The sequence below is a fragment of the Elephas maximus genome, chromosome 19, assembly GCF_024166365.1.
Source record: "Elephas maximus indicus isolate mEleMax1 chromosome 19, mEleMax1 primary haplotype, whole genome shotgun sequence".
Classification (NCBI taxonomy): domain Eukaryota; kingdom Metazoa; phylum Chordata; class Mammalia; order Proboscidea; family Elephantidae; genus Elephas; species Elephas maximus.
Genome location: NC_064837.1, coordinates 21,237,246 through 21,261,363, shown reverse-complemented (window position 1 = coordinate 21,261,363; position 24,118 = coordinate 21,237,246). Strand labels below are relative to the sequence as shown.

Genomic DNA, 24,118 nt, shown 5'->3' with positions numbered 1-24,118 from the left:
TCAACAGATAAGCACTATTTCATGAAACTTTTGGCTGTTATATGTGTGTATATGTATGTATGTACTTTGCACACACCATGTACTAGGTCCCATTATTTCTTATATGGGTCGTGGCTTTGAAAAGCACTATTAGGGCCAGCCATGTGGAAACTGCTTTAGCCCCAGTTCCTCGTCTGAAGATGAGAATAATACCATTACCTTCTCTCTCTTCCTCATAGGGGTGAGAACAAGATCAGGTGATCCTTTTGGTACCTACTACAATGCCAGGTGCCTAGGTACTCAGATTATTTGCTGAAGGAAGGAGGACAGGCAGGCAACCAGTAAGACATATGTGAAATAACATTGTAAACTGTGCTGTACCCAGATCAAGTGTCACAGTTGTCATTATTAACAGGATGCATATTTGAAAGGAGTTTAAACAATGGAGCCAGATTGCCTGGCTTTGAATTCCAGTTCAACCACTTAATTGCTTATATATAACTTCAGCAGTCTAATGACCCTTTCTGCCACATTTTCTCCATCTGTGAAATGGGTGTACTAATAATACTGTCCTCATAGGGTTGTTGTGAGGGTTATGGAAAGCTCTCAGAACAGAGCGTGGCACTTACGGCCACCTACTCATGGGCATCCCATGCACATCGGGACAAAACGCTGCCCAATCCTGTGCCATCCCCATGATTGGTTGTGGACCATTTTCATGGGCTGCTTTTTAGAAGTAGATCTCCAGGCCTTTCTTCCTAGTCCATCTTAGCCTGGAAGCTCTGCTGAAACCTGTTCAACATCATAACAACACGTAAGTCTCCAACGACAGAGGGATGGTGGCCATGCCTGAGGTACGTTGGCCAGGAATCGAACTCAGGTATCCCACATGGAAAGAGAGAATTCTACCACTGATCCACCAGTGCCTCCCACCACTATGTTATTGGCTGTTATTTTCTGCAGTGCTAGGAGATAAGACAGGTTAGGACTTATTTGTTTCTGACAGCAGCCCTTTCCCTGAAGGAGGGGGAGGCCCATGTCCTCTGCAGAAGTATGTCACTTTTAGGTTCCAGCTTATCATTGGGCCTCTTTGTTTCCATTTGTCTGGACAAAGATAACAGATTCAAGGCCCCAGACACCCCTCCCCCCGCCCTTGACTTTCTAAGGGTTCTTGCCCCTAAAACAAAGACTGTGAGGCTGGCGCCCCCTCTCCTCAGGTGCCTGGGCAGGCCCTTCCCCTCCCAGCACTGGCTCTTTTTGGGCTCCAGTTGGTTCTTTATTGAGCAGAGCCCTGAGGGAGTGGGGAAGCCTCAGCTGGGAGGCCAGCTCTGTGGCTGGAGGCTCAGAAAGAGGGGGCAGGACCCTCCACTGCCGCAGACCCAGATGATAAGGAATCAAGTGCTCTCCACGCCACCTTGAGCCAAAGCCCTCCCTTCTCAGCTGCCAGTGAGCTAAGCCCTCTGTTCTTGGAGTGGTCTGACAAAAGGGGCTGGCTCAGAGGAGAAAATTTGTTCTCTCTCTGCCGGTTTCCCTGCCTTCTCATCACCCCACCCCCATTCCCTCAGCTCTGCTGCTAACAGGTTTGACTGTTCTCAGCTTAACACTTCCTGATACGCAAACGGCTGGGAGTGTGTACCTAGGACTGTGTACACACATAGGCACTGACAGGGACACCACAGAGGAGCCTCTGTTCCTGCCCGCGGGCTTGCTGGCAGGGGCCAAGGGTTGGTAATCTTCTGGAAACCTCTAGGTTCCTGGTGGGTTCAGATTACAAATGAAGTGGGCCTGGGAGCCTGGGCTGAGGTGGAGGAAGAGAGACAAAACGAAATGCATGTAATTCCACAGCTCCCAGGTTTCAGGGAAGAGAAAGAGTTTGCTTAGGCCCTACGTGTGGGACTGTTGCCCACCCATGGCCACAGCTGGCCCTTCTCTCTTTAACTCTCATTCAGCAGTTGGCTTTGTGGTTTGAGTCCCGCTGAGTCTCAGGATCCTTATCTGTAAAGTAGGTTAATGATACTTTCCTTCCTGGGCTTGCTGATAGATTAGCAAACAAGCCTGGCAGCCTCCAGGCTTCTCAGTAGGAGGTAGAGGAAACAGGCAGACTTCTTGCCCCTGGTTCTTAGAAAGGCACGCTTGGGGACAGAGCAGAAAAATGGCTGCCTGAAGCTCCATGGTGAGTCAGCAGTCTGGCTGGGAAATCACAAGCCAGGGTTGATGCTGAGGTCACTCTGGAATCCTTTCTAAGAATCCATCTCTCCCCTGATAAAATGGAGAGACAGGTCCCACCCCTGCCCTCTGCAGGGGACTGGGGAGAGATGAGGTAACTGGGATGAGGGCACTTTGGCAAAATGGCCATGCTGTATCAAAGCTCAGGATTGGGTTACATTTGTCTTTCATCTGTCCCTCCCACCCCCAGGCCTGTATGCAGGGCTTCACCTGATAAGAGTAATTGCCTTCAAGAGTCATGGTCATCCCCCATCCAAGGGCACACACCCAGCCCTTTTTCCTTGCCCTAAGTGAAATCAGGCTAAAGAACAAAGGTCTCTGGTATTGTGAGAACATGTGACCTGCCACTGACCGACCATTTCTTCCCCTTTTATAGACAGTGGGAAGTTCAAGAGGAAGCAGAGTGTTGGGTCTTCTTCTTTGTGTAGGCCAGAGATGATGCTTCGCCAGCAACTTCTGAGAAATTTGCCCACTTTCCCTTCCCTGGACTTCTTCCTCCCAATTTCACTTATTCCCTCCTTAGTGGGGACAAGGATTAGTGGTTCTGGGACTCTGTGGTGACTTGGGCTCCTCCACTGGATCCTGGGAAGAGGTGAAAAGGATAAACATGTTGATCCTGAAGCCAAGATGTATATCCTTCAAGGAGTGTTGGGAGTCCATGAAGCTGAGCCTGGACACCCATCTGGGGTTCTCCTCTGGCTCCTAGTTACTTCTGTTTCCCTGACTGGTATGCTTACCCAGACCTCACCCTTCCACCTACTCAGATCTTCCCATCTTCCTTTGAGACCTTGTTCCTGTCACCTCTTCTGTGAAGTGCTCCAGCACAGCCTTGGGATCACTTGGTTGGTATTTACAGTCTTAATTGGGTAATATCCTATCCTACATTGTCCACTCTGTAACACCTGAGGTCACCATGAGTCAGAATCGACTCTACAACAGCTGGTATTGTCCACTAAGTGTCTCATTTGTGTTGGTCCAGTTTACCCCAATAGATCTCTAGGGTAGAGATCGTGAGTCCTGAAAATAATCTCCTGAAAAGAAAATTGGATCCCATCATTCCCCTGTTTAAAAACTCCAATTGCCCTGTCAATCATGGCATGGGCTAAAAGCTGCACTCCTTCCTCTGGCCTTCAAGGCCCTGTGTGATCTGGCCCCTGCCCACTCCTCCAGCCTTGCCTTAGGTCCCACCCCCCTGCCTTGCCCACCATACTGCAGGCACACTGGCTTTCTTTCTGCTCCTCTTTCACCAAGCCCATTCCCACCGCAGGGCCAGGCATTGAGGAATTTTGCCTGGACTTCTCTTCTCCCTTCCCACTATGCTTCCACTTCAAGGCAAACGTCCCCTCTTTGGAGAAGCTGTCCTTCACCATCCAGTCTCGGAAGACTCCCCCTTCTTCATATCCTTCTTTGCACTCAATACTGTGTAGTTCTGTGTTTGGTGTTCGTTTAGCTTTGTTGCTAATTCTTTCTCTTTCCTAAGCCCTAGAGACCCTACTAGACTGGAAGTTCCATGAGGGCAGGGATCGTGTGTGTTTTGTTCATCGCCTCTGGCCTGGCCTCACATTAAGCACTTGGTACAGATTTGTGGGATGAGTAGTAATATTAGTAGCAGTTAACATTTATTGATTACCTTCTGCATGCCAGGAACATATTAAGTGTTCTATCGAAATTACGGCTTTTCATCTTCTCAGTAGTCCTTTGAAGAAGATAATATTATCCCAGTTTTACAAATGAGGCCATTGAGACCCACAGAATGGTAGGTGTCTTGCCCGCAGCTGTTAAGTGGCCAAGTTGGGATTCAAACCCATGCTGCCTGGCGTGCACCAGGTTGAGCCCCATCTTGCTTTCCTAGCACGGACTGGACACTGAGGGCCAGTTGATTCCAGTGCTGAGAGGGTAAGGAGGACGTCCAGCCTTTTCCTGCCTTCATCATCGTGTCTGGACTTTTTAGAGCTCAGAGAACCAGAAGTTGGAACATTGTCTGGGTATTTGAGTAGACAGGACTTCTCGTGGACTAACATGAGCTCTGCCACTCTCAGGGTGAGGCGGCAGACGGGAGGATGGAGTGAAGCTTGGCTGGAGTTAAGCTGCTGTGGTGGCTCAGGCTGGTGCTCATCTCCCAGAGGGAGCCAGCAATAGCTTTGGTCTTCCTCAATGTACGTCTCCCTCCAGTGCAGGATTTTCAGCAGTTGAGTGGCCCATTCTCTGCTAGAATGCTTCACTTGTCAGAAGGCTCACTACCAAGTCTCAGAGAACAAAGATGGAGAGCTCTGGTGACCCCTCACCTTTCCCTGGAACCTCTCCCTACTGCCCCTGCATCTCCACAGTAACCTGGACTAAGTCTAAGGCCTCTTTCCACATAGTACTTCAGTAGATGAAGAACATCACCATATCTAACTCATGCTTCTCTCTTGGTAAACATGCTCTCCCCATTCCTTGGAGGGCCTTTGGGCTGAAGTATGGGGGCCTTTGGAGCTTTTGGGTCAACCAAGGAGGAGTATCACTATTGTATCACATTAGTATCAGTTTGTTTAAACTGTGAATTTTCAATGGCATTTAAAACTTATTTACTCATTGTAGATGATATAGAAAATACAGAAAAGTATGCTGAAGAAAATGCCGCCGCCGCCCCCCCCCCACCTCATGAACCCACAGTTCTACTGTTGGGCATTAAGTTAATGGCTTCAGATCCCAGCCAGTGTATGTGGGAGGGGAGTGGGCCCTGAGTTACTGTCACTTCCCCTTTCCACTTGCAGGCCCTGGAGCATCTTGGGGTAGACAGGGATGACAGAATAACTGCCCAACATTGAGAAAGAGGCTGAGACCACAACCTGGTGTGGTGGGAAAGATCGTTGTGATCGCTTAGAGATGTATGACATGAGTGCAGGAGATGGGAGGGGGACATGTGTGCCACCTGGTCCCTCTTCCTGTACTAAGTGACGGGAACATGTTGTAGCCTGGTAGTGGGTCTTTTCGAGACTCTACCTCCAGAGTCCTAGAACCATGCTGTTTGTCTTAGAAGGAAATGGCTAAGGGTTAAGTTCCCACTCAGCCCTCCATTTCCATTGAAGTGGGACCAGGAAGCTTATGACTAAGGGCATGAGGCCATGGTGGGAGTAGGACATGGATCCTGTTAAATTGACAAGCAGATCCAGTACAGGGTGGGTGCTGGGTGCGGTAGGACCCAGACGAGGGTAGTGGGAGTATGCCCTGGCTCTACCCATTGGGTCTGGCAGGGCTACTGGGCCAGGCTCCTTCTCCTTGCAGTGGAGTGTGGCTTCTTAGGGCCTGTGACATCAACTTCTTGATACAAACCATGCTTTAGATGCCCTGCCCTGAAGGCAGGTGGCCTTGTCTAGGCAGGACTCTGGCAGTAGGATGGGCCAGTCAGTGCCACAATCTGCCCTGAGCCTGCTGACAGTCGGTTTATGTACCCCTGACCTCCGCTCTTCCTTCCTCTCCCTCACCCAGCCCATGAAACCCCTGAAGGCCACAGCTACCACCTCCCAGCCCGTGCTCACCATCCAGCAGATTGAAACCATCTTCTACAAGATCCAGGACATCTATGAGATCCACAAGGAGTTCTATGACAACCTCTGTCCCAAGGTGCAGCAGTGGGACAGCCAGGTCACCATGGGCCACCTCTTCCAGAAGCTGGTGAGTTTCCCGTTGTTGGAGGGTCTTCATCCAGAGCCTCAGTAGAGCTACTGGTGTTGGGAGAGAACTGGTCAGCCCCAGCCCTCTCATGCCTTGGCCTCCTTGAAGGCGTGGGTCATTTCTGTGTCCTGGAGGAAAGCTTGGGCTTGGTGCCTTGACTCCAGGTTGCCCTGTGAAGCCCTGGGAGTGTTCCCCGGGATGCTGAGACAGGCCATGTGCATGGATGCTTCCGGCAGAGTGTCAGTTCTCTCAGAGGGCTCTATGGAGCCAGGGCTGGAATGGAGGTTCCCCTGCTGGCCTTCAGGTCCCCTGTCCCTCAGCTGAGAGAAGGGGATGGGTGGTGCTGCTCTCCTGAGACCCCAGGTACCCTCTATAAAACAAGACAGTTGGATCGGAGGCCTCATCAGCTACTGATCTCCTGAGATCCTGGGAGCAGAAAGCACTAAGAGTGCAGCCCCACCCACCATTGCAGAGGAGGGAAATGAATGAGGAGGTAAAATTGACATACAGACTTACTGTTGGGAAATGCTCACAGGGGTCTTCTATTTCTGAGGGCTTCCATGACACCCTCTCCACTAGTTCTGGCTGTGTCCCCTGGAGGAGTTGAGGTCAGACCTGTGGGCTCTCCCAGCCACCTGGCTCTCCCCTGGGCTTTCCCACCATAACTTCTGATAGCCCAGCAGGCAGAAGTAGACTGGGAACAATGGTGATTCCTGCTTTGGTGTAAATGGTGGGAGGAGGCAGGAGACAGGGACCAGGCGCCTCCTTTTTCTGCCCTGCCCTGGGACTAGCTGAATGGTCAGGGCTTTCCTTTTCTAAGACTGGAGACAACCCTGGCTTGGACCCTCCAAGAGCCTCAAGCTCAGCATGTTCCACACTGAACTCATTGTCTCAGAAGTTGTCTGCTCTCCTTCCTGTCTTGATCTCAGTTGCTGCTACCACCATCCTTCCATCTCCTGAGCTGGAGACCTTGGACTCATCCTAGGCACCTTCCCCTCCCTCACCTACTCCTTCACCCCTGCGTCCATGAAGTCCACTTCTTTGATGTCACTAATAGCCACCTCCTCTCCACTCCCTCTGCTGGCTCTCGTCTTGGCCACCATTGTCCCTCACCTGGATTACTGCCATCACCTCATGAGTAGTTCCTGCCTCTGGGCCTGCTTCCCATCTCACCTCCCACCTCTACCCAGCAGCTGGAGATATCTGTCAGAACCAATGATTAGACCTTGCTTCTGCCCTGCTTCAGTAGCTCCCTGTGCCCATTGGATAAAGTCCAGGCTCCAGACAATGGCTTATGAGACCCTTCACATCCTAGCCTCTGCCCACCCCTTAGTGCTATCTCCCCCACCCCTTCTGTCCCCCACACTGAACTTTCTGTTCTCAGGTCACACTTGAGGTACTTTCTGATCTCTCTGTACTTGTGACTGTGTCTTCAGTATCCTTCCCCCTCTTGTCTCGCTTCTTCTGGTCAGTTCTCAGGTAGAAGTAACCTCCTCAAAGAAGCCTTACCCAGCCCCTCAAATGCAGCCCCTATGCTCATCCCCTCATTGGAGCATCTATAGCTGCCTGTCTCCCCAAAGCCATGAGCTCTGGGAGGACAGACTTTCTTCATTATCAGACCCCCAGACCCAGCCCAGTGCTCAATACAGCTTCTGGAACTAGATTGCAGTGGGGCGTGAATCCCAGCTCTGCCGCAGATTAAATCTGTGACTTTGGGCAACTCACCTAACTTCTCCCGAGGACATCATTATTCTATCTTTATATTATTATTATGTTAGTATTATTAGTAATCTTCTTTGGATTGTTGTAAGAATTAGTTTAATACATGAAAAGTGCTTAGAACACAGCATTAAAAAAAAAAAACCCATTGCCATCAAGTCAATTCCAACTCATAGTGACCCTGTAGGACAAAGTAGAACTGCCCGATGGAGTTTCCAAAGAGCACCTGGTGGATTCGAACTGCCAACCTTTTGGTTAGCAGCCGTAGCGCTTAACTACTACACCACCAGGGTTTCCAGGAGAGGCACAGAGAGAAGTAAAAGAAAGACAAAGACCCAGTGACACAGACAGAAAGAACCACTACACCACCTGGGTTTCTGAACACAGCATGGCACGTAGTAAATACTTAGTACAGTTAGCCATTATTACTACTGTTAGTACTATCATTACTACTAGTATTATTATTATCATTATTATTAGAAAGTGGCACTCCAGAAGACATTGTTACAAGGAAATTTCACACCTTTGCCTCCAGCAGCCCCAGAGTGCTTCCCCAGCTCAGAGATGGTGGACACCCAGCCATCACTCCCAGCCTAGTTCCAGGAGCCTGAGCCAGGGAGGGGGTGGGGGTAGTGGTCTCTTCTCGGCCCTCAGGAGGACGGAAGGGAGCAAGCCCAGGGGCAGGAGAATGGGTTGCCTGCAGCACAGTGGAAAGGCTGTCCCAGTTTACCTTCATCACTTGCACCCCACTCCTACCAGGGCCGCCTGCTCCACCAGGCTCAGGCCTGATGTCTCAGGCACCTAGGGCTGCAGGCCTGGGAGGCCTGGGTGGAGCCAGGCAGGCTGGGCATCTGGAGACAGTTTATTTTCAGCTGAAGCCTCCGGATATTTGATTATTCATTACTGAGAGAGGGGAATTAGCATCCCTGCTGTTTGTTTTATGAGATCACCCCAGTGCCAAGCTGATGTTTCCAGGCAACCTCCACTTCCCCGGTTAATGACCCTGGGTGTTGAGCCCTGCAGCTGGGGGTGCGCCATGGAGATGGCAGTGGCTGGGATGGCCCATGAGTCCTGCACATACACCTTCTGCCCAGGTGGTCCCTGCCCTTGGCTCACCTGCTGCTGCTCCCTTAGGCAGGAGGGGGGTGGGTAGTGTTCTGACTTGGGCACCCAGGCCTTATCCTTCCCATGGACACAGGGGCCAGGGAGAGGCCTCTCCTGGAAGAAGAATATCCATGATTTTCACTTTGGTTTAGGTAATGACTATCTTGCAAACCTCTTGTAGCTTGAGGGCACCAATGGGCCTATACTCCCTCTGGAAAAGCAGACAAACCCATCTCTTCCTGCAACTCTTACAAGATTTTTCTTTTTGAAAAGTCTGGCTCTGTTGGCCCTGAGACCTGCACCCTCTGGTCTTGGCTGCTCCCCAAGCATCTAGTTCTCCTCCTCTCTGGCTTCCTTACACCCACCGGCCAGCTGCCCCGGGAGGCTCCAGGCCTGGCTGATGCTGTGGTCACCGTCTTGCCCCTGTGTAGCCTGTTTGGGTCCTCGAGGAGCACAAAGATTCTGCAAAAAGCAGAGTGGTCTTCTGGGGTGGGGCTAAGGGGCACCCTGGCAGCTGGGTGGGGAAGCAGAAGCACTGCAGCAGCTCAATTCCCTTCCTACTTCATTGGAAAAAAACAATCTAGACCAGAAAATCTGGAGAATAATGCAGCAGACAACTGGGTGCTCGCCTCCCAGAATTAACATATGTTAAGCTCAAAATATGTAGCAAAACTTTCCTTAATCAAGGAAGTAAAACCTGAGAGATGAAACTGAAATCTCTCTTCCCTTCACCTTCCCGCCTGCCCTTCCAGCTTCCCTGGAAGCAGCTACTGGAATACATTTGATGTGTATATATATAGACTTCTGGGCTGCAGTTTATAGTTTTACTACATATCTCTGTGTTTTTATGGCATTGCATGTACTTCTAAAATGTACAACCAGTGCCGTCGAGTCGATTCCGACTCATAGCGACCCTATAGGACAGAGTACAGCTGCCCCATAGAGTTTCCAAGGAGCACCCGGTGGATTCAAAGTGCCGACCCTTTGGTTAGCAGCCGTAGCACTTAACCACTACGTCACCAGGGTTTCCTTAAAATGTATAGGAGTGTATGTATGTGTCCTATCTTCTGTATTTTGCAACTCATTCAACTTTGGTTTTGAAGCTTGCCGGTGTTGCTCCACATATATTTAGCTCATTCATTTTAACTGCTGTGTGTTGTGTGGGTTTCCTGGTTGGCGAGCATTTGTTTCTGGTCCTTCCACTAGAAGGAAGAGTCTCCTTGGGTACACATGAATGTTTCTCTAGAGCAGCGCTATCTGATAAAATATAATGCGAGCCACATCTGTAAGGAAAAATAAACAGGTGAAATTCATTTGAATATACTTTATGTAGCCCAATAGATCCAAAATATTATCTCTTCAACATGTAATACATATGTTAAAAATGATCACTGAGATATTTAACATTCTCCTTTTTCATATCAAGCCCTCGAAATCCTGCGTGTGCTTCACAGTTACAGCACGTCTTAATTCAGACCAGCCATGTTTCAGGTGCTCAGTAGCCACGTGTGGCCAGTGGCTACTGTATTGGACAGCACAGGTCCAGGATTTGCACGTAGACATACATTTGCTAAGCCAGAGGCTGTGCACATTTTCAGCTTTATTAGGTAGCTCGCTAGCTGCCCTGGAGTTGACTGTGGCTCGCGGTGGCCTCGTGTACAACGGAACGAAACATCGCCCGGTCCTGTATCATCCTCACAGTCACTGGCATGTTCAAGTCCATTGTTGCAGCTGTTGTGCCAGCTCATCTCGCTGAGGGTCTCCCTCACCCTCACTGGCCCTCTGCTTCACCAAACATGATGTCCTCTTCCAGCAATGGATCCCTCCTAATGGCAAGTCCCAGGAGTCCTGGTGGCACAGTGGTTAAGCTCTCAGCTGCTCTCCAGAAGATTGGCAGTTCCACCAGCCACTCCCGGGACAGCCTTGAAAATCCAATGGGGCAGTTCTCCCTATCTTATAGGGTCGCTATGAGTTGGAATTGACTCAGTGGCAATGGGATTGACTTGGTTTTTAATGACATGTTTAAAGCAAGGTAGTTGGGTAATGTTCTGTTGTGATCCATGTGATTTTCACTGGCTGGTTTTCAGAAACGGATTACCAGGTCTTTGTTCCACACCTGTCTTAATCTGAAACCTTTGCTAAAACCTGTTCACCATGGGTGATTCTGCTGGTATTTGAAATAGTGGTGGCATAGCTTGGAGCATCACAGCAACTCACAAGCCACCACAGCACAACAAACAGGCAGATGGGTGGCAGTCAGCCTTATTAGTGCCAGTTGCTCTCCAAATGATTGTCCTAATTTATACCCTCACAGGCAGTCTGTGTGCTCATATTTCCCTACATTTTTGCTGACCCTTGATATAATTAGACTTTTAAATTTTGGCCAGTCTGATGGGTGCGAAATGGTATCTCATTGTGGTTTTAATTTGAATTCCATCCTTTGTTCCTGTCCGAGAAAATGCATATGCCCAGCACAGAGCAGGCTTTCCATAAATATTTGAGGAATTGGATTAATGAGCCTCATTTTCCCCTTTGCAGAAAGGAATGGTGGGATCTGTTCTGCCTCCCACAGGAGGCCAGGCCCCGTGGGCTCCTAGACCAGAAAGCTTTGTGTAAGGTTGAGAGTGATGTGCAAATGTGTGGTCAGGCAGGAGCTTCACCTCCTTGTAGGCCAGAGGAGGTGGGGACCTGGAGGCCCAGGGAGCTGGAGACTGTGTCTTTAAATGCTGTGCCCCAGCCTCAACATGGGGGCTTCAGGGCTGAGCAGGCCACAGGTGCCCACCCCTCTCCCCGTCTATCTGTCCCTCCCCCCTCCATCTAATTCCAGGATGTGAAAGAGGTGTCAGGCATTAAGGGGCTCAAACCCTGTGAGATCTTGACAATGCCAAACAGAGCCCAACGCTGTGATGAGTTGAATTCCTAGCACACCACCGAAGGCCCTGTGCTGCTCCCCCCAACTACCCCCATGTTAACCTTATTGGCTGAGCCTGTTTCCATGGAAACTGCCAAGTTCAAAGGGATACTGTAATATGTACATCTCTGCCTTCCCCCCTCTGTTCCCATCTAACCCTTTGGAGCTGAGTTAGAGGTTCTGAGATCTAAGGGAGGCTTCAGGTGCCCTGGTTAAGCTTTCATCCATTCATTAATCCTCTCTCCCCATCCCCTCCCATCCTCCTCTCTCTCCATTCCCTGTCTCTTCCCCGCAGGCCAGCCAGCTTGGTGTGTACAAAGCGTTTGTGGATAACTATAAAGTCGCTCTGGAGACAGCTGAGAAGTGCAGCCAGTCCAACAACCAGTTCCAAAAGATCTCAGAGGTGGGCTGCTCCCTCACACAGCCACCCCAACGAACAACAACGCTGGACTTGGGGCAGCTCAGAGCCATCCAGCATCTGGGCCGCGTGCCCGCTGCATGCCAGTTAGGGAAGTGGTTCCCCTGCTGGGTAACACTTCACCTGACATTTGCTTTCTTGCACCTGACATTTTCCCTTTTAATGTAAGAATATCAGTTTGTTTGATTTTTTTTTTTTATTATGATTATTCTATTTTAGGTTAGAGAGAGGAACAGGGGAGATAAAATAAAAAGCCATATTTTCCCCCTCTTTGATGACCTTGAGCAAGTCACTTCCCTTCTCTTGGCCATTGTTTCCTCTTCTGTAGCGTGAAGTGTCTGGACTCCTTACCCCAGACTTGCTTGATAAGAATCACCAGTTTGAAATGCAAATTTCCAGGCACCTTCCCTGCGGCTTCTGATTCAGAAGGTTCTGAGGCAGGGCCCAGGAATCTGTATTTATAACCAGCTCCCTAAGTGATTTTCATGATCAGGAAAATTTCAGGAAGCCTGGACTAGGTAGTCTTTTAAGATCCTTGCCAATTCTAAGGTTCTGCAATCCCATAAGCAGGGGAAGACAGAGGGGGCAAGTGTAACTCTTAAGTGGAGAAGAACCCCTAAGCCTTCGGGTTGTGGACATGCCTGTCCCTGCCACTGCATCTAAGCCCTCTCTTCATGCTCCTCTGCAGGGCAGATGTGTGGCCTTATCTGCCATTGACACGTCTATCCAGAATGTGGTGTGGAGGGGATGGTTGCTCTGGGATCCTTTAGGACCGTAGCCCAGCTCACCCCTTTATCCAGAAATCTTCCAGTGACACCCTGAAGCCACTGGCCTTGCAGTCAGAGCACCCAGCTCCAGGCCTGGGGCAGGAGAACCTCTGGGTCTGGGAGGTGAAGCTACTCCTGCAGTTTTCCGAGTCCTGCCTTAAAGACCCTCTTGGCCCTTTGCTTTCCCCATATCGGCTCTAACTAGAAAAGGCAGTGAGATGTAGGAGAGTTTTCCTGAAACTACGGGGTCACAGCTTATGCCCAAGTTGGAACCATCCAAGAGGCAACACAAGAGTCGCACAGATGGAGATCAAAACGTCGGCATTATTACTAGTCAAAGGCGGGTTGGAAAGTGTGGACTTTTGTCTGTAGCCACACTGGGCTTGCTCACATTCACCTCCAGAATTAAACGTATGTATGCAGTTTCCAGCAGGGATGGGAAACCAGACAGACCTCCCTGATGAAGGCAGCACCTGCCCCTCTAACTAGGGTGCAACCACCCAAGCAGGTAGGGAGGAGGGGCTGAGCTCAGTTTTCTCCCAAATGCATGGAACCAGTGAGTCACCCTACCAGGCAGGGAGGGCGAGTGAGGGGTGGGGAAGTCCTTCTATGTGGCATCAGGAGGCTGGAGGAATGGGACTTCCCCTCAAGGCTCCCAGCCTCCCTGGGAGCAAGCTAGCCTCTCTGGCGGGTGTTCAGAGTGGCCCTGCACAGGCTGCTGGCTGGCCACAATGCAGGGCCCCTCCTAGCCTGGGTGGAGTGCCTGTTACCCGTGATGGGCAGAAGCCCCTGCACCCATCCTGAGGCCCTTGCAAGTCCTCCGGCTCCCAGAGGCAGAGCAGGCCCATGGCCTCTTGCCAGGTGGCTTCTCATCCTGACTCACATGCTGACGCTGTCGCTTCCTGCTGGCGCTGCCACTTAATTACCGCAATTAGGTCCTTCTCTGCAGCGGGCTGATTTCATACCTCTAGGCTTCACTGGAGGGAGGTGTGCAGAAAAATTCCCTAAAGCTGGGAATCCAGGCACCAGGCAGAGACATGGCCTGGAAAAGCCAAGCACCCCCGCCCCTACCACACACACACACACGCACACACGCACGCACACACACACTTCTATGCTTCGTCCCTTGTGGTTTTCTCTGTCTGGAGATGGCATGAGGCAGGAGTAGCAAATGTGGGACTCTTGCTGTCTGAGCATTTCCTCCCTTCCTGGCAGAGCAAGCAACCTTACCTAGTACTTGACCTTGTCCTCACCTTGCCCCCTGCCTTCCCACTGCCACCCCCATTGGAGGCCTTGTGCACTGAGCCACCCAGCAGGGATTGCATTACAGCTCCCATTGCAGGCGCACTGCCCCGCTAGCCAGGGCTGGGCTGGAGCCTCTCTTCTCTAAGGCTAAGAAAGGAGGTTTGGATCAGATAAGCCCTCCCTGGCTTATCTCACTGCCAGCTCTCACTACCTGCTTGCTTTGTATGGGGTCCAGAGGGGGGTTGGCTCTCTCCTCCCTGCAGCTTCCTTTCTGATACCCAGCATAGGCACCGGTGGATGGGGAATGCCAGGCGAGCTGGAGGCTAGGTGATTGCTTCCTCATTGAATGTCCCTGGGTATCGAAAATAGCTTGCGCTCAACTACTACTAACCCACCCAGTGGTGCTGTGGGAGAAAGACCTGGCGATCTTCCATAAAGATTATGGCCAAGAAAACTCTGTGGAGTAGCTCTACTGTGCAACACGTGGGGTCACCATGAGCCATTATTGACTCCGTGGCAGTGGGTATGGCTGGGATGTAACTTGGACTGCCGTGAGTGGCACAGTATCTCTTCCCCATCTCCCTGCTCCCCCCCATTCTCCCCCCCATGCAGGTGACCACTTACTGTGTATCACAAGGGCTGCTGTGCCCAAGGATCAGCTGGTACACCTGGTACTTGTTGACTCAAACCCTGCCTGCTCTGGGCTGATGTGTACAGATCCCTGAGTAGTGGCTGCTGGGTACAGGGGGGTGGAGACCAGCTCTTGCCACTGCCTGTTGTCTGAAAGACCCTCAGTGTTGGTGGGGAGGGGCTTTAGGGGATGGATCTAAGGAGCCCCCCCATTTTCGCCATCCTCTCTAGAGTCCCCTCCTTCTTGATTGCACCAGAACCACTGGAATCCATGGGGCTCCAGGAGAGCATGGGTGGTGGGCACAGGGGTTCTGTCGGTGCCGAGACAGGGGGACGCGTGTTCATTCGTGTCCTCTGTCTTCTTCCTGCCATGCTTACAATGGGGTGTGGGAGAGGCAGGGCACAGACCAGGTAGTGATTCTTCTCTTCCCATTGGCAGGAGCTCAAAGTGAAAGGTCCCAAGGACTCCAAGGACAGCCACACGTCAGTCACCATGGAAGGTACTTCGGGGAATGGGCTGCATAGCAGTCACCTTCCTTTGTCTGGCTTTGTGGACTAAGTGTGTGAATGTGGTGCCCTCCCTGCTGGCGTGTGCGTGTGAGTACGTGCGTGCGCATGCGCATGTGTGTGTGTGAGCTTGTGTGTGTGTGTGAGCATGTGTACGTACGCGAGGAATCCAGCTTCACACGTCCCCAGGCAACCGGCCAGCTACAAACGTGCTCCTCCTTAGGATGCCAGCAGGCTCCTCACTCTGCTCCCCTCCTCCTCCCCCTCCCTTCCCCTCCTCCCGCCTCTCCGCTCCGCTCCGTTCCTCTCCCCCTCCCCCTTGCTGGAGGAGCACTCGGAAGCAGCCCTATTCTGGAGGCTGTGCAGCAGGCAGCAAGGTGGCTGAGTGGCCGGGCTGCTGATGGGAGCCGGGGAGCCGGGAGCGATGGCCGCGTGCTCCTGCCGCGGGGACGCAGGCTGCCATGGAAGTCCTCCTCATCGTTCGCTTCTGCTGTAACTGCACCTATGGTAACCCCGGCCCCCCAGCCCTGGGAGGTGGGGTGCTTTCCCGCCTCCCGGAGCTGGCTGGAGTGGGCTTCAATGTGACTGTCAAGGTCTGGGGGGCAGCAGGGAAGGGAGAGTTGGCAAGGGGCTGGATATGTGTTTACCCCCATCCTTGCCAGCTTCCAGCCTGGACTCGAAGAGCCTGGGGGCTGCTCAGGGCAGCGTGATTTGAAATGGAAAGACGAGGCTAGAAAGATAGAGGTACCACCGAGGATCTGTGGGCAATTGGGAGGTTTGGCTGACTTCTGGAGAGGCTGGTAAGGAAAGAAAGTGACAAGGATGTACCTGCAGACATGGTAACCCTGGGTTAAGCCGGACAGAGGGGTCAGCAGTGGCCAGTCAGAGAGTGACAGATGGTTTGGACAGCAGTGCCTTGAACCAAATGGGTGCCAGCCTGGGCTGGAGGGCAAAGTTGGGAGTTTCTTTGTTCCCAGAGAGAGGAGAGGAGGTTGCGGCCAGGGTATTGTGGGCGGAGTGCACACGCTGTCTTCGCTGCCTCCCTTCCTCAGCACTGGGAGAACATGGATCCGGCTGGGAGAGCAGAGAGGGCTTGGGCTGCTCCAGGGATGTTTGTTTCTAGCCAGTGGAGACCCTTGAGCTGCAGTAAGAGAAGCCAAGGGCTTGGCATTTAGCAGGCGGCCAGCAGAAGAGGGGGGTGTGGCCAGCTGTTGCTTTGTGAAGGTCACACACCCACCCTACCGTGGTAGGGACCCAGAGCATCCTCCTTGCTACTCCCTCGGCAGGGGAGTCCTGGGACAGGCACACACTGTCAGCCGGGTCGTTGCTGGTAGGGCTTGGAGCAGGTCTGGGCAGGGTGCTGCCTGGAATTTGGCGCGCCCTGCTCTCTGAGGCAAGAAGGGCCTTAGAGGTGAGGCCAGCTGCCTTTGGCAGGGCTGCGGGGGGCAAGCGTTGCCTGTAGGCAGCTGCTCTGGGCCCCTGTGGATTGGAGTGGCAGGCGGCTGTTTCTAGGACCTTCCTCTTCCCTCCCACCAGGCATTTTGTCTATGCACCCTTCTCAGTCATTTTGCTTTCATATCTCCGTGGTAACCCCGAGTTCCTTGTGGAAGGCTGAATTGAGGGGAGTGGCAGGCTGCTGGAAGAGATGATGCGATTTCCTGGGCTGTCTCCCGGAGGTCACTGTGCCGGAGGGGCTGTGTGTGGCCTGACACCTGCCCCTAGGTTCAGATTCTGTTAGCCTGGGGTCAGAAGGAGAGCTGGACTTGAAATTGGCCTGCTGAAGATCAGAGGGGAAATGCTCGTTTTGGTTTGGCCCAGGAGCCAGCCAAGTCTCAACCCTGCCTTCCTAAAAAAGAAAAAGGGTAGACTCTGCTTCCTCTTCTCTCCCCAAAAGGAAGCTTGGGGCTTAGTGAAACAGGCCTAGGACCTAGAGTTCAGGATTTCTTTGGTCTGTGCAACACTGTCTTTGAAGTTAGCTTCAGAGTGGGGAGTGAGAAGTGAATGGTCCCCTGCTGATCCGTGGTGGTTAGAATCTTCTCAGCCTTCCGAGGGGTGCCGGTTCTGGAGGTCCCGCAGTGACCAGGTCACCCGGAGCTCGCTGGCACTTATTGAGCACCTACCTGTAGAGCTCCATGCCAGGGCTGTGGACACCTCACAGCGGAGTCACTGTGATCCCCTCCTCTCCCTGAGGTTCCCTGAGCCTTTACAGGTGCTGCCTTCCCCTGTGGAGGAAGCTGCTCAAAGTTAGGGGCCACCACTCACAACTGTGTGATTGTGAGCTAGCGATATCACTTCTCTGTGCCTCAGTTTCCTCATCTGTAAAACGGTGCTAATGATAATTGCTTCCTTTTTTTAATCCCAGGAGATAATGCACGTAAAGCAGTTAACTCAGTGCCTTTGGGCAGAGGAAATACCCAGTAAACTAGATAGGGACCAGCTTGCTCTTGTCAGTGATCTGACTTGTAGATGGAATAGGTGCAATTTACAAAGGTCGTGGTCAGGGAAGGCTTCCTGGAGGACTGGGAGAGGTAGGCATTGCAATGTGGTGAGTGGTAGGTATCCCAGGCAGGCCGGAAACAGCATGGTAAGGGGTGGGAAGAGAGTGAAGCAGGGACTGGAGGGAGGCAGGTTGGCCTGCCAGAGCCATGGAGCAGGTAGAAGGGCAGGGGTCCCTGGGGGAGGGGGCTCTTCACCCTGAATTCTGAGTGGAAGCGGGGAGCAGGGGCCATGGGGAGCACCAACACTGGGCTTGTTCTTCCTCCCCTGGTTTCTTCCATATGTGACTGTGGACACAGAGCTGGGCCTCTGGTCTCTCCCCCTGCACTTCCTCCCTTCCCATCTCCCCCGCAGCTGTCCACATCCCACCCAGCAAGGCTGCAGGACACATTCCACAGCCCCAGGCAGGTGGATTCTCGAGGTGACTGCGGGCATATTAATAACCCTCTGAAACCCAACTCACCATTTGTGCAGACCTCTGAGATTAGTTAGAAACCTCTCCCTCCTGGGACCGGGAGGGAATGGGGAGCTGACAGTGCCATGTCAGCATTCCCTGGGGCTGAGGCTCGGGCTCGAGGCCCACCCTGGCAGGTGTCTGCTAAACTTGCCCTCTTCTCTTGGGTCTCTAGGGTTCTCTGGGTGTGTTTCCTCCCGAAGAAGGGCTGAGCCACAGGTGAGGCCTGAAACAGCCTCAGAAATGGGTGTCTTCTAGGCCGGTGACTGAGCTCCACCCTCACTGTCCCCGGACACCCCAAGCCTGGTCCTGCCACCTCCCCATTAGCACTCCCACAGCCCATGGGGAGAGTCTCTAGAAACTGCTAAGAAAAGGCTACAGATAAAGCCATAGTGTGTTTGCATACAGCAGTGGTTTTCAGCCCATGCTTATATATCAGAATCATCAGGAGAACTTTAAAAATTGCTGATACCCAGGTCCCCCCACCCAGCGGTTAGGATTTGGTTGATGGGTGTGGGCAGGGCAGGCAGATGTGACTTTTAAGAGCTTCCCCGGTAATCCTAATGGGCACCTGAGTAAAGATTACAGATGAGGCTTGTGGCACACCATGGAGAACTTCGTCTTATCTGGGGAACCAGGAGATTGTTCCCTGAGGTGTCTGCTTAGCAACATGTGGGGTATTTGTGTCCAAGGCTTCTGGGAACTCTGGTTTGGGGGTTACCTAGGGCATGCTTTTTGGTTCTGGGCACCTGTCACATCCAGTCCTATGGGACACCCACTGCAGGGTCCTTCTTCTCAGACCAGCATCCTGCGTCTTATGACTCCTGGGGCAGGAAGCCAGAGGTCCTGACCCCAGGCAAAGAAGCGTCCAGGTGCAGGACTGAAGCTGAGCCACCCGTGTGGGGTGGGGCACTGCACAGCTGCTTGCAGGGAAGGATTTTTGGAAGTGTTGGTCCACCAGCTGCCACCCCACCTGTCCCTGTTGAATCCCAGCCATGCTCACTTGGTGTCCGGGTTGCGGAGGTTACAGAGGGGTGTGGTGAATTGGGGTCAGCCAAGCTTGCATTTTCCCAGCTTCATCAGGGCTCCCACACAGAGGTCCGACCTGGCTTTCTTTAGGAAGGTTTTGCCCCCTCGGGCCACCACTTGCTTGAGAGTGGAGCCTTTCTGTGGTGCCCTGGCCAGCCTCCTTGGCTCCCAGCCCGTCCTGTTCTGGGGGTTTGATGGAGTGTAGAGGGGTCTTCCCCATAGAGCTGAGGCTGGTTGTGTGAGTCAGAACAAAGTGTGCTGTTTCCGGCAGACGGTGCCAGGCCTCGGACAGGAGGGGTATGAGCTGAGTGGGCAGGCGAAGCTGCCCTCCCTGGAAAAACCATGGGTCTCCTTCTCCATCCTGGGGTCCTGGCTGTGACCCTGGGTGTGCTGTAGGCCTGTGGGAGGATGGCTAGTGTGGCTGCTTGATTCCAGGTGGAGTCCAGGGGAGCCTCTGCACCTGCTGTGAGCCAGGACAGGCCTGGGGGCAGCCCTCCAAGAAATCACGTCTGAGGGGAGATGTGAGGAGAAGGCAGGGGCAGGGAGGAGCCGGGGCTGCCCTGGCTGCGAGTCAGTCTGTCTGTGTTGTCTGGTCTGCTCTGGGGTGAGTGGAGGTGGATGCGGCTGGGGGACCCACTTCCGCTTCTTGCAAGTGGGAGTTCATATGGAGGAGCAAGGCAGAGGGTGGAGGGGGAGTCAGGCTGGTCTCCAAGGCCTGAAGTTGCTCCTGTATTTCATCCTCCCCATCTCCTTCTCCCTGCTTCCCCAACAGCTCTGCTCTACAAGCCCATCGACCGAGTCACTCGGAGCACCCTGGTCCTACACGTGAGTGCCAGGCCCCCCCTCCCGCCGATGGCCAGGGAGGGGTTAGGAGTTGAGCAGGAGACTGAGCTCAGGATGGGAAGGTGCTGGAGCCACTGAGAACAGCCGCTGTGGGGAATTGGGCAGAGGGTCCTTGGGCCCTGGCTGTGCCTGTCTGGTCTGCGGTAACCATGCCAACGGGGCCAGGGCCTAAATATAGCTTGGCTACCAAGCTTGACATTTGGCCAAATGCTCCCTAGGAGGCAGGCACTTCTTCCCCAGCCTCTGCCTCTGTTCTCCTCCGGCCTCGGAGCAGGTGTGGGGTGGGAGCAGAGTGCCTGTCCCCCAGCTGCTTGTAGGGAGAGGCTCTACCTGACTACCCCGCCAGGGGAAGGAATAATGGCTGCAGCAGGAAAAGGGGGCGCTGCCCTCACTTTGCTGCCCTGACCCTCATGCTTAGTTCAGACTCTGCAGCATGACCAGACTCAAGTGTGGGTCCCTGAGTGCTACCTTTGAAATTCTTTCAGTGAGGGCTGGGTACTCCTGGTCCACCCATCTCCCCACTGTCTCGTCACTGAGTCCCAGCACTGCCCCCACGCTCACCACCCGCCCCTCCCCAGGACCTCCTGAAGCACACACCCGTGGACCACCCAGACTACCCACTGCTCCAGGATGCCCTCCGCATCTCTCAGAACTTCCTCTCCAGCATCAATGAGGACATTGACCCCCGCCGGACTGCAGTCACGACCCCCAAGGGCGAGGTGAGCTCGGGGTCCAGCACAGCCTTGCACCCAGGACTTCTGGGGCCTATGTGAGGAGTGGCAGCGGACCAGACTCCCCACCTCTGCACTCCTTCACGCATGGGTATCACTGCCCTGTGCCCTTGCCCTCCAGCCCTGATCCCCCACCTGCCAGGGGTTTTCCCGGCCAAGGAGAGGTCTTCAATCTTCAGTCGCCCTGGGATGAGAACTTTCAGTCCAGGGTCCCCTGAATCCTCATAATAATTCAGTGAGGCAGAAGAGGAAACCAAGGTCTGGAGATGCTTGGTGACTGGCAGAATGTCTCTCAGGCAGGAGGTCTCTCAGCCATAAGCATCAGAACTGGATTCTTTACCTGGATATAACTGCCCACAGGCCCCAGGCATTGTCCACCATACCAGGGGATCTGGGGGCGCTGGGTGCTTCATTCTTGAATGCAAACACCCTCCTCTGGCCAGTATGGTACCCCCATGGGCCCTCTGGAAGATAATGGCTGGCTGAGCCAGAAGAGGGGGCCTCTGAGCTGCTTCCGATCAGCCCGAGCAGGCAGGAGGGCAGGAGCTGGGGAGTGAGCCTGCCTGCAGGAAAGGCTGGCACTGGAGGTGGCTGGGACCTCCCAGGTTGCTGGAATGTCCGATGTGGGCACCTGGCTATGGTACAGCAGCTCCAGTTCCCTGGGGGCCCTTCTTGGTGGAAGGGTGGGGGGCACTCCAGTGAAGGGAGGTCGTTTGAAGAATCAGAGGGACAGTTACCCGAGGGAGTCAGCAGCCTGGCCCAGATACAATAGAGGTAATTAAGTGGCATTTGGGAGTGAAGGCTGACTGAGTTTATGCTCCTTTGTTACATTTTCAAGGCTCCAGTGTCTCCTGGGGAGGGAAGTAATGAGGGACAGGCCTGGAGAGTGGCTAATGGGGCACGGAGAGCTGTCTCTTTGTGGAGTCTCAGCCCTGATTTGCAACACCCTGGAATGGTTTTACTCCAGGGATAGCTGAACAGTCTGCAGAGGGCTTAGAGCACCACCGCTTCCTGGTGGTTTTAATTGTCTACCATCAATGCTCACCTACATATGGCTGCATATGTAGGTCGCACGTCTATGATGCACACAGGGAGTATATGTAGGCCGCATGGTATACCATACACAGAGAAAGCTGCGGAAGGTTGTGAGCTGCAGAGAAGCCCACTGGCTCTGAGGAGCAGAGAGGAGACTCTGGAAGGTCTACATGGAGCAGAATATTCTTGACCAACCCGAGCCTAGGTTAGAGGTGGCTGCAGGTCTCCCCAGGACACTGCTGCGGCCCCCTGAGGGTAACCCAGTGTTCCTATCGAGCTTCCGGTGGTTGAAGGATACACTCAGAAGTAGCATAAACAGACCTGAGTGGATCTGCAGGCCTGAGATTGAGCTGAAGCTAGATCGACTTCTTAGGCTCAGCTGGGAAAATCCCCAGGAGGGTTCGTGTCCCAGGGTGAGGGAACCAGGCCATCTTGGACCCGAGTCCATCCAGGCGGGAGCTACAGGAAAGTGTAAAGCTACCGTTTCTTGATCACTTATCACATGCCAGGCACTGTGCTAAGTGTTTATACATACCATCATGAGGAACCCTACCTTAGAAACCTACCTCATGATCCCTATTTTAAAACAGAGGGTAAATCTGAAACACAGAGAGGTCAGGGAATTTGCCCAAGATCCCAGCTGAGGAGTGGCAGAGCCTGGACTGAAACCCAGGTTCATGTGACTCCAAAGCCAGTGCTCTTAACCACCAGGCAACACGGTCCCTTTCTTCATCCCTCCCCAGCTAGATGGGGTTCCCTGGGCTGCCCTCCTCTCTGAGCAGGCTGGGGTGGTTGTGCATCTCCCTCAGACGCGGCAGCTGGTGAAGGATGGCTTCCTGGTGGAAGTGTCGGAGGGCTCCCGGAAGCTGCGGCACGTCTTCCTCTTTACAGATGTCCTACTTTGCGCCAAGCTGAAGAAGACATCTGCGGGGTGAGTGTATGGAAGTCCAGGGTACAAAGGGATGGGAGTTGGGGGAACCGGACCCTGCCCCTTGTACTGCCTCTCAGCAACCTGAGGCAATCCATATTTTTGTTTCCTTTTTAAAAAATAATTTTATATCACTACACAGCCTTTATCTTACGTAAATCATGTTTTTAATTATAATGATGATATAACTACATTTCAGCAAAAACCATCACCTGCCTGAACATAAGCACCAGTCTCCTGCTGCTATATTTCCTTGCAGTTCTTTTAATGTTCTTGTGTTTTTTCATGTAGTTGTAATCAGAACGAATACCAATTTTGGCCTCTGCTTTTTCCATTTCATGTCATAAGCATTTTCCCTGTTGCAGCCTAATCTCCATAATCATCCTTTTACTTTACTGTGTGATATTGCAAGTGTATATGTCTTAATTTACTTAACATTCTCCTTGTAATAGATATTTCCAAATTTTTGCTAACTACACTTCAGTGAATATTCATTAAATCTACTGCTACCATTTATTGAGTATATATCCCATACCAGGTGCCATGACAAATGGTTTAAATATATAATTTGTAAGCTTCCCAACAATGACACAAAGTAGGTATTAACATTTCCATCTCACAGACGAGAGAAGAGCTTTAGAGAAGTTAAATAAGTTGCTCAAGGTGACACAGCTAGAAAGTGCAGGAGATGGAATGTGAACCCTACTTTGTCTCATTTGAAAGCTCCTTTTCACCTTCATCTTTATACCCAGCACTGTGGGCCCACCCTGTGCCATGAGTAGAAAAGGTTATTCAGTATTCATTCACACATTCCTCCATCTACATTTACTTACCACCTACTATGTGCCGAGAACATTACCTTACAATCTAGGGGGAGACTCAGTGCCACACTAAGGGGCCAGAATGGGAGGTACAAAGCTAAGTCCTGAATGAGGTCAGAGGTGGAGAGATAATTATGACCTACAATAAAGGGAGGACTCCCTGCAACTAGATCAGATTTGAGATAGGTCTAAAGCAGGGATGGCAAAGATAAGCATACATGCCTGTGCCTTCAGTCCTTTGCCCGTGGCCGACATTGCTAATCAGTCACGGCACTCTTTCCTGCTAGACTTGGATACGGCTTTATAATCCTCAACCCAATACTCCATGTAACCTCTGTTGATCAGAGTTTGCATTCAAAATAACATCTGTGTTGTCTCTAGCACAAAAGATGATGGATGTGAGCTAAGTATGAATAGGCTAGAAGGAACAGAAGGGTGTGGTATGGGGAATAGGAAAGAGAGAGCCCAACAAAGAAGCTGTCACTCTTCTGATACTCAAGTGGTTTGGGATGTTTAAAGACATCAGTAGTACTGTGCCAGAAGACTGGCAAGGCCAAGGTCCATTGCCCTCACTGCTGACTGACCCTAGAACCTGCTTGATGTTCTTTTCAGGACATC

At 52.4% G+C, this 24,118-nt stretch overlaps 1 protein-coding gene across 4 annotated transcripts in view; it reads left to right on the top strand.

The window, feature by feature from the left end:
- ABR (ABR activator of RhoGEF and GTPase) overlaps window positions 1-24,118 on the top strand; it is a 205,138-nt gene that overhangs the window by 127,392 nt on the left and 53,628 nt on the right. For 3 of the 4 annotated variants that reach the window (XM_049860016.1, XM_049860019.1, XM_049860020.1), the window contains 6 exons: window positions 5,677-5,862; window positions 11,892-11,999; window positions 15,096-15,156; window positions 19,915-19,967; window positions 20,564-20,704; window positions 22,561-22,682. In XM_049860016.1, the coding sequence (XP_049715973.1) occupies window positions 5,677-5,862; window positions 11,892-11,999; window positions 15,096-15,156; window positions 19,915-19,967; window positions 20,564-20,704; window positions 22,561-22,682 (671 nt within the window). The remainder of the gene's footprint in view (window positions 1-5,676; window positions 5,863-11,891; window positions 12,000-15,095; window positions 15,157-19,914; window positions 19,968-20,563; window positions 20,705-22,560; window positions 22,683-24,118) is intronic. The other variant, XM_049860017.1, reaches the window with a different exon arrangement.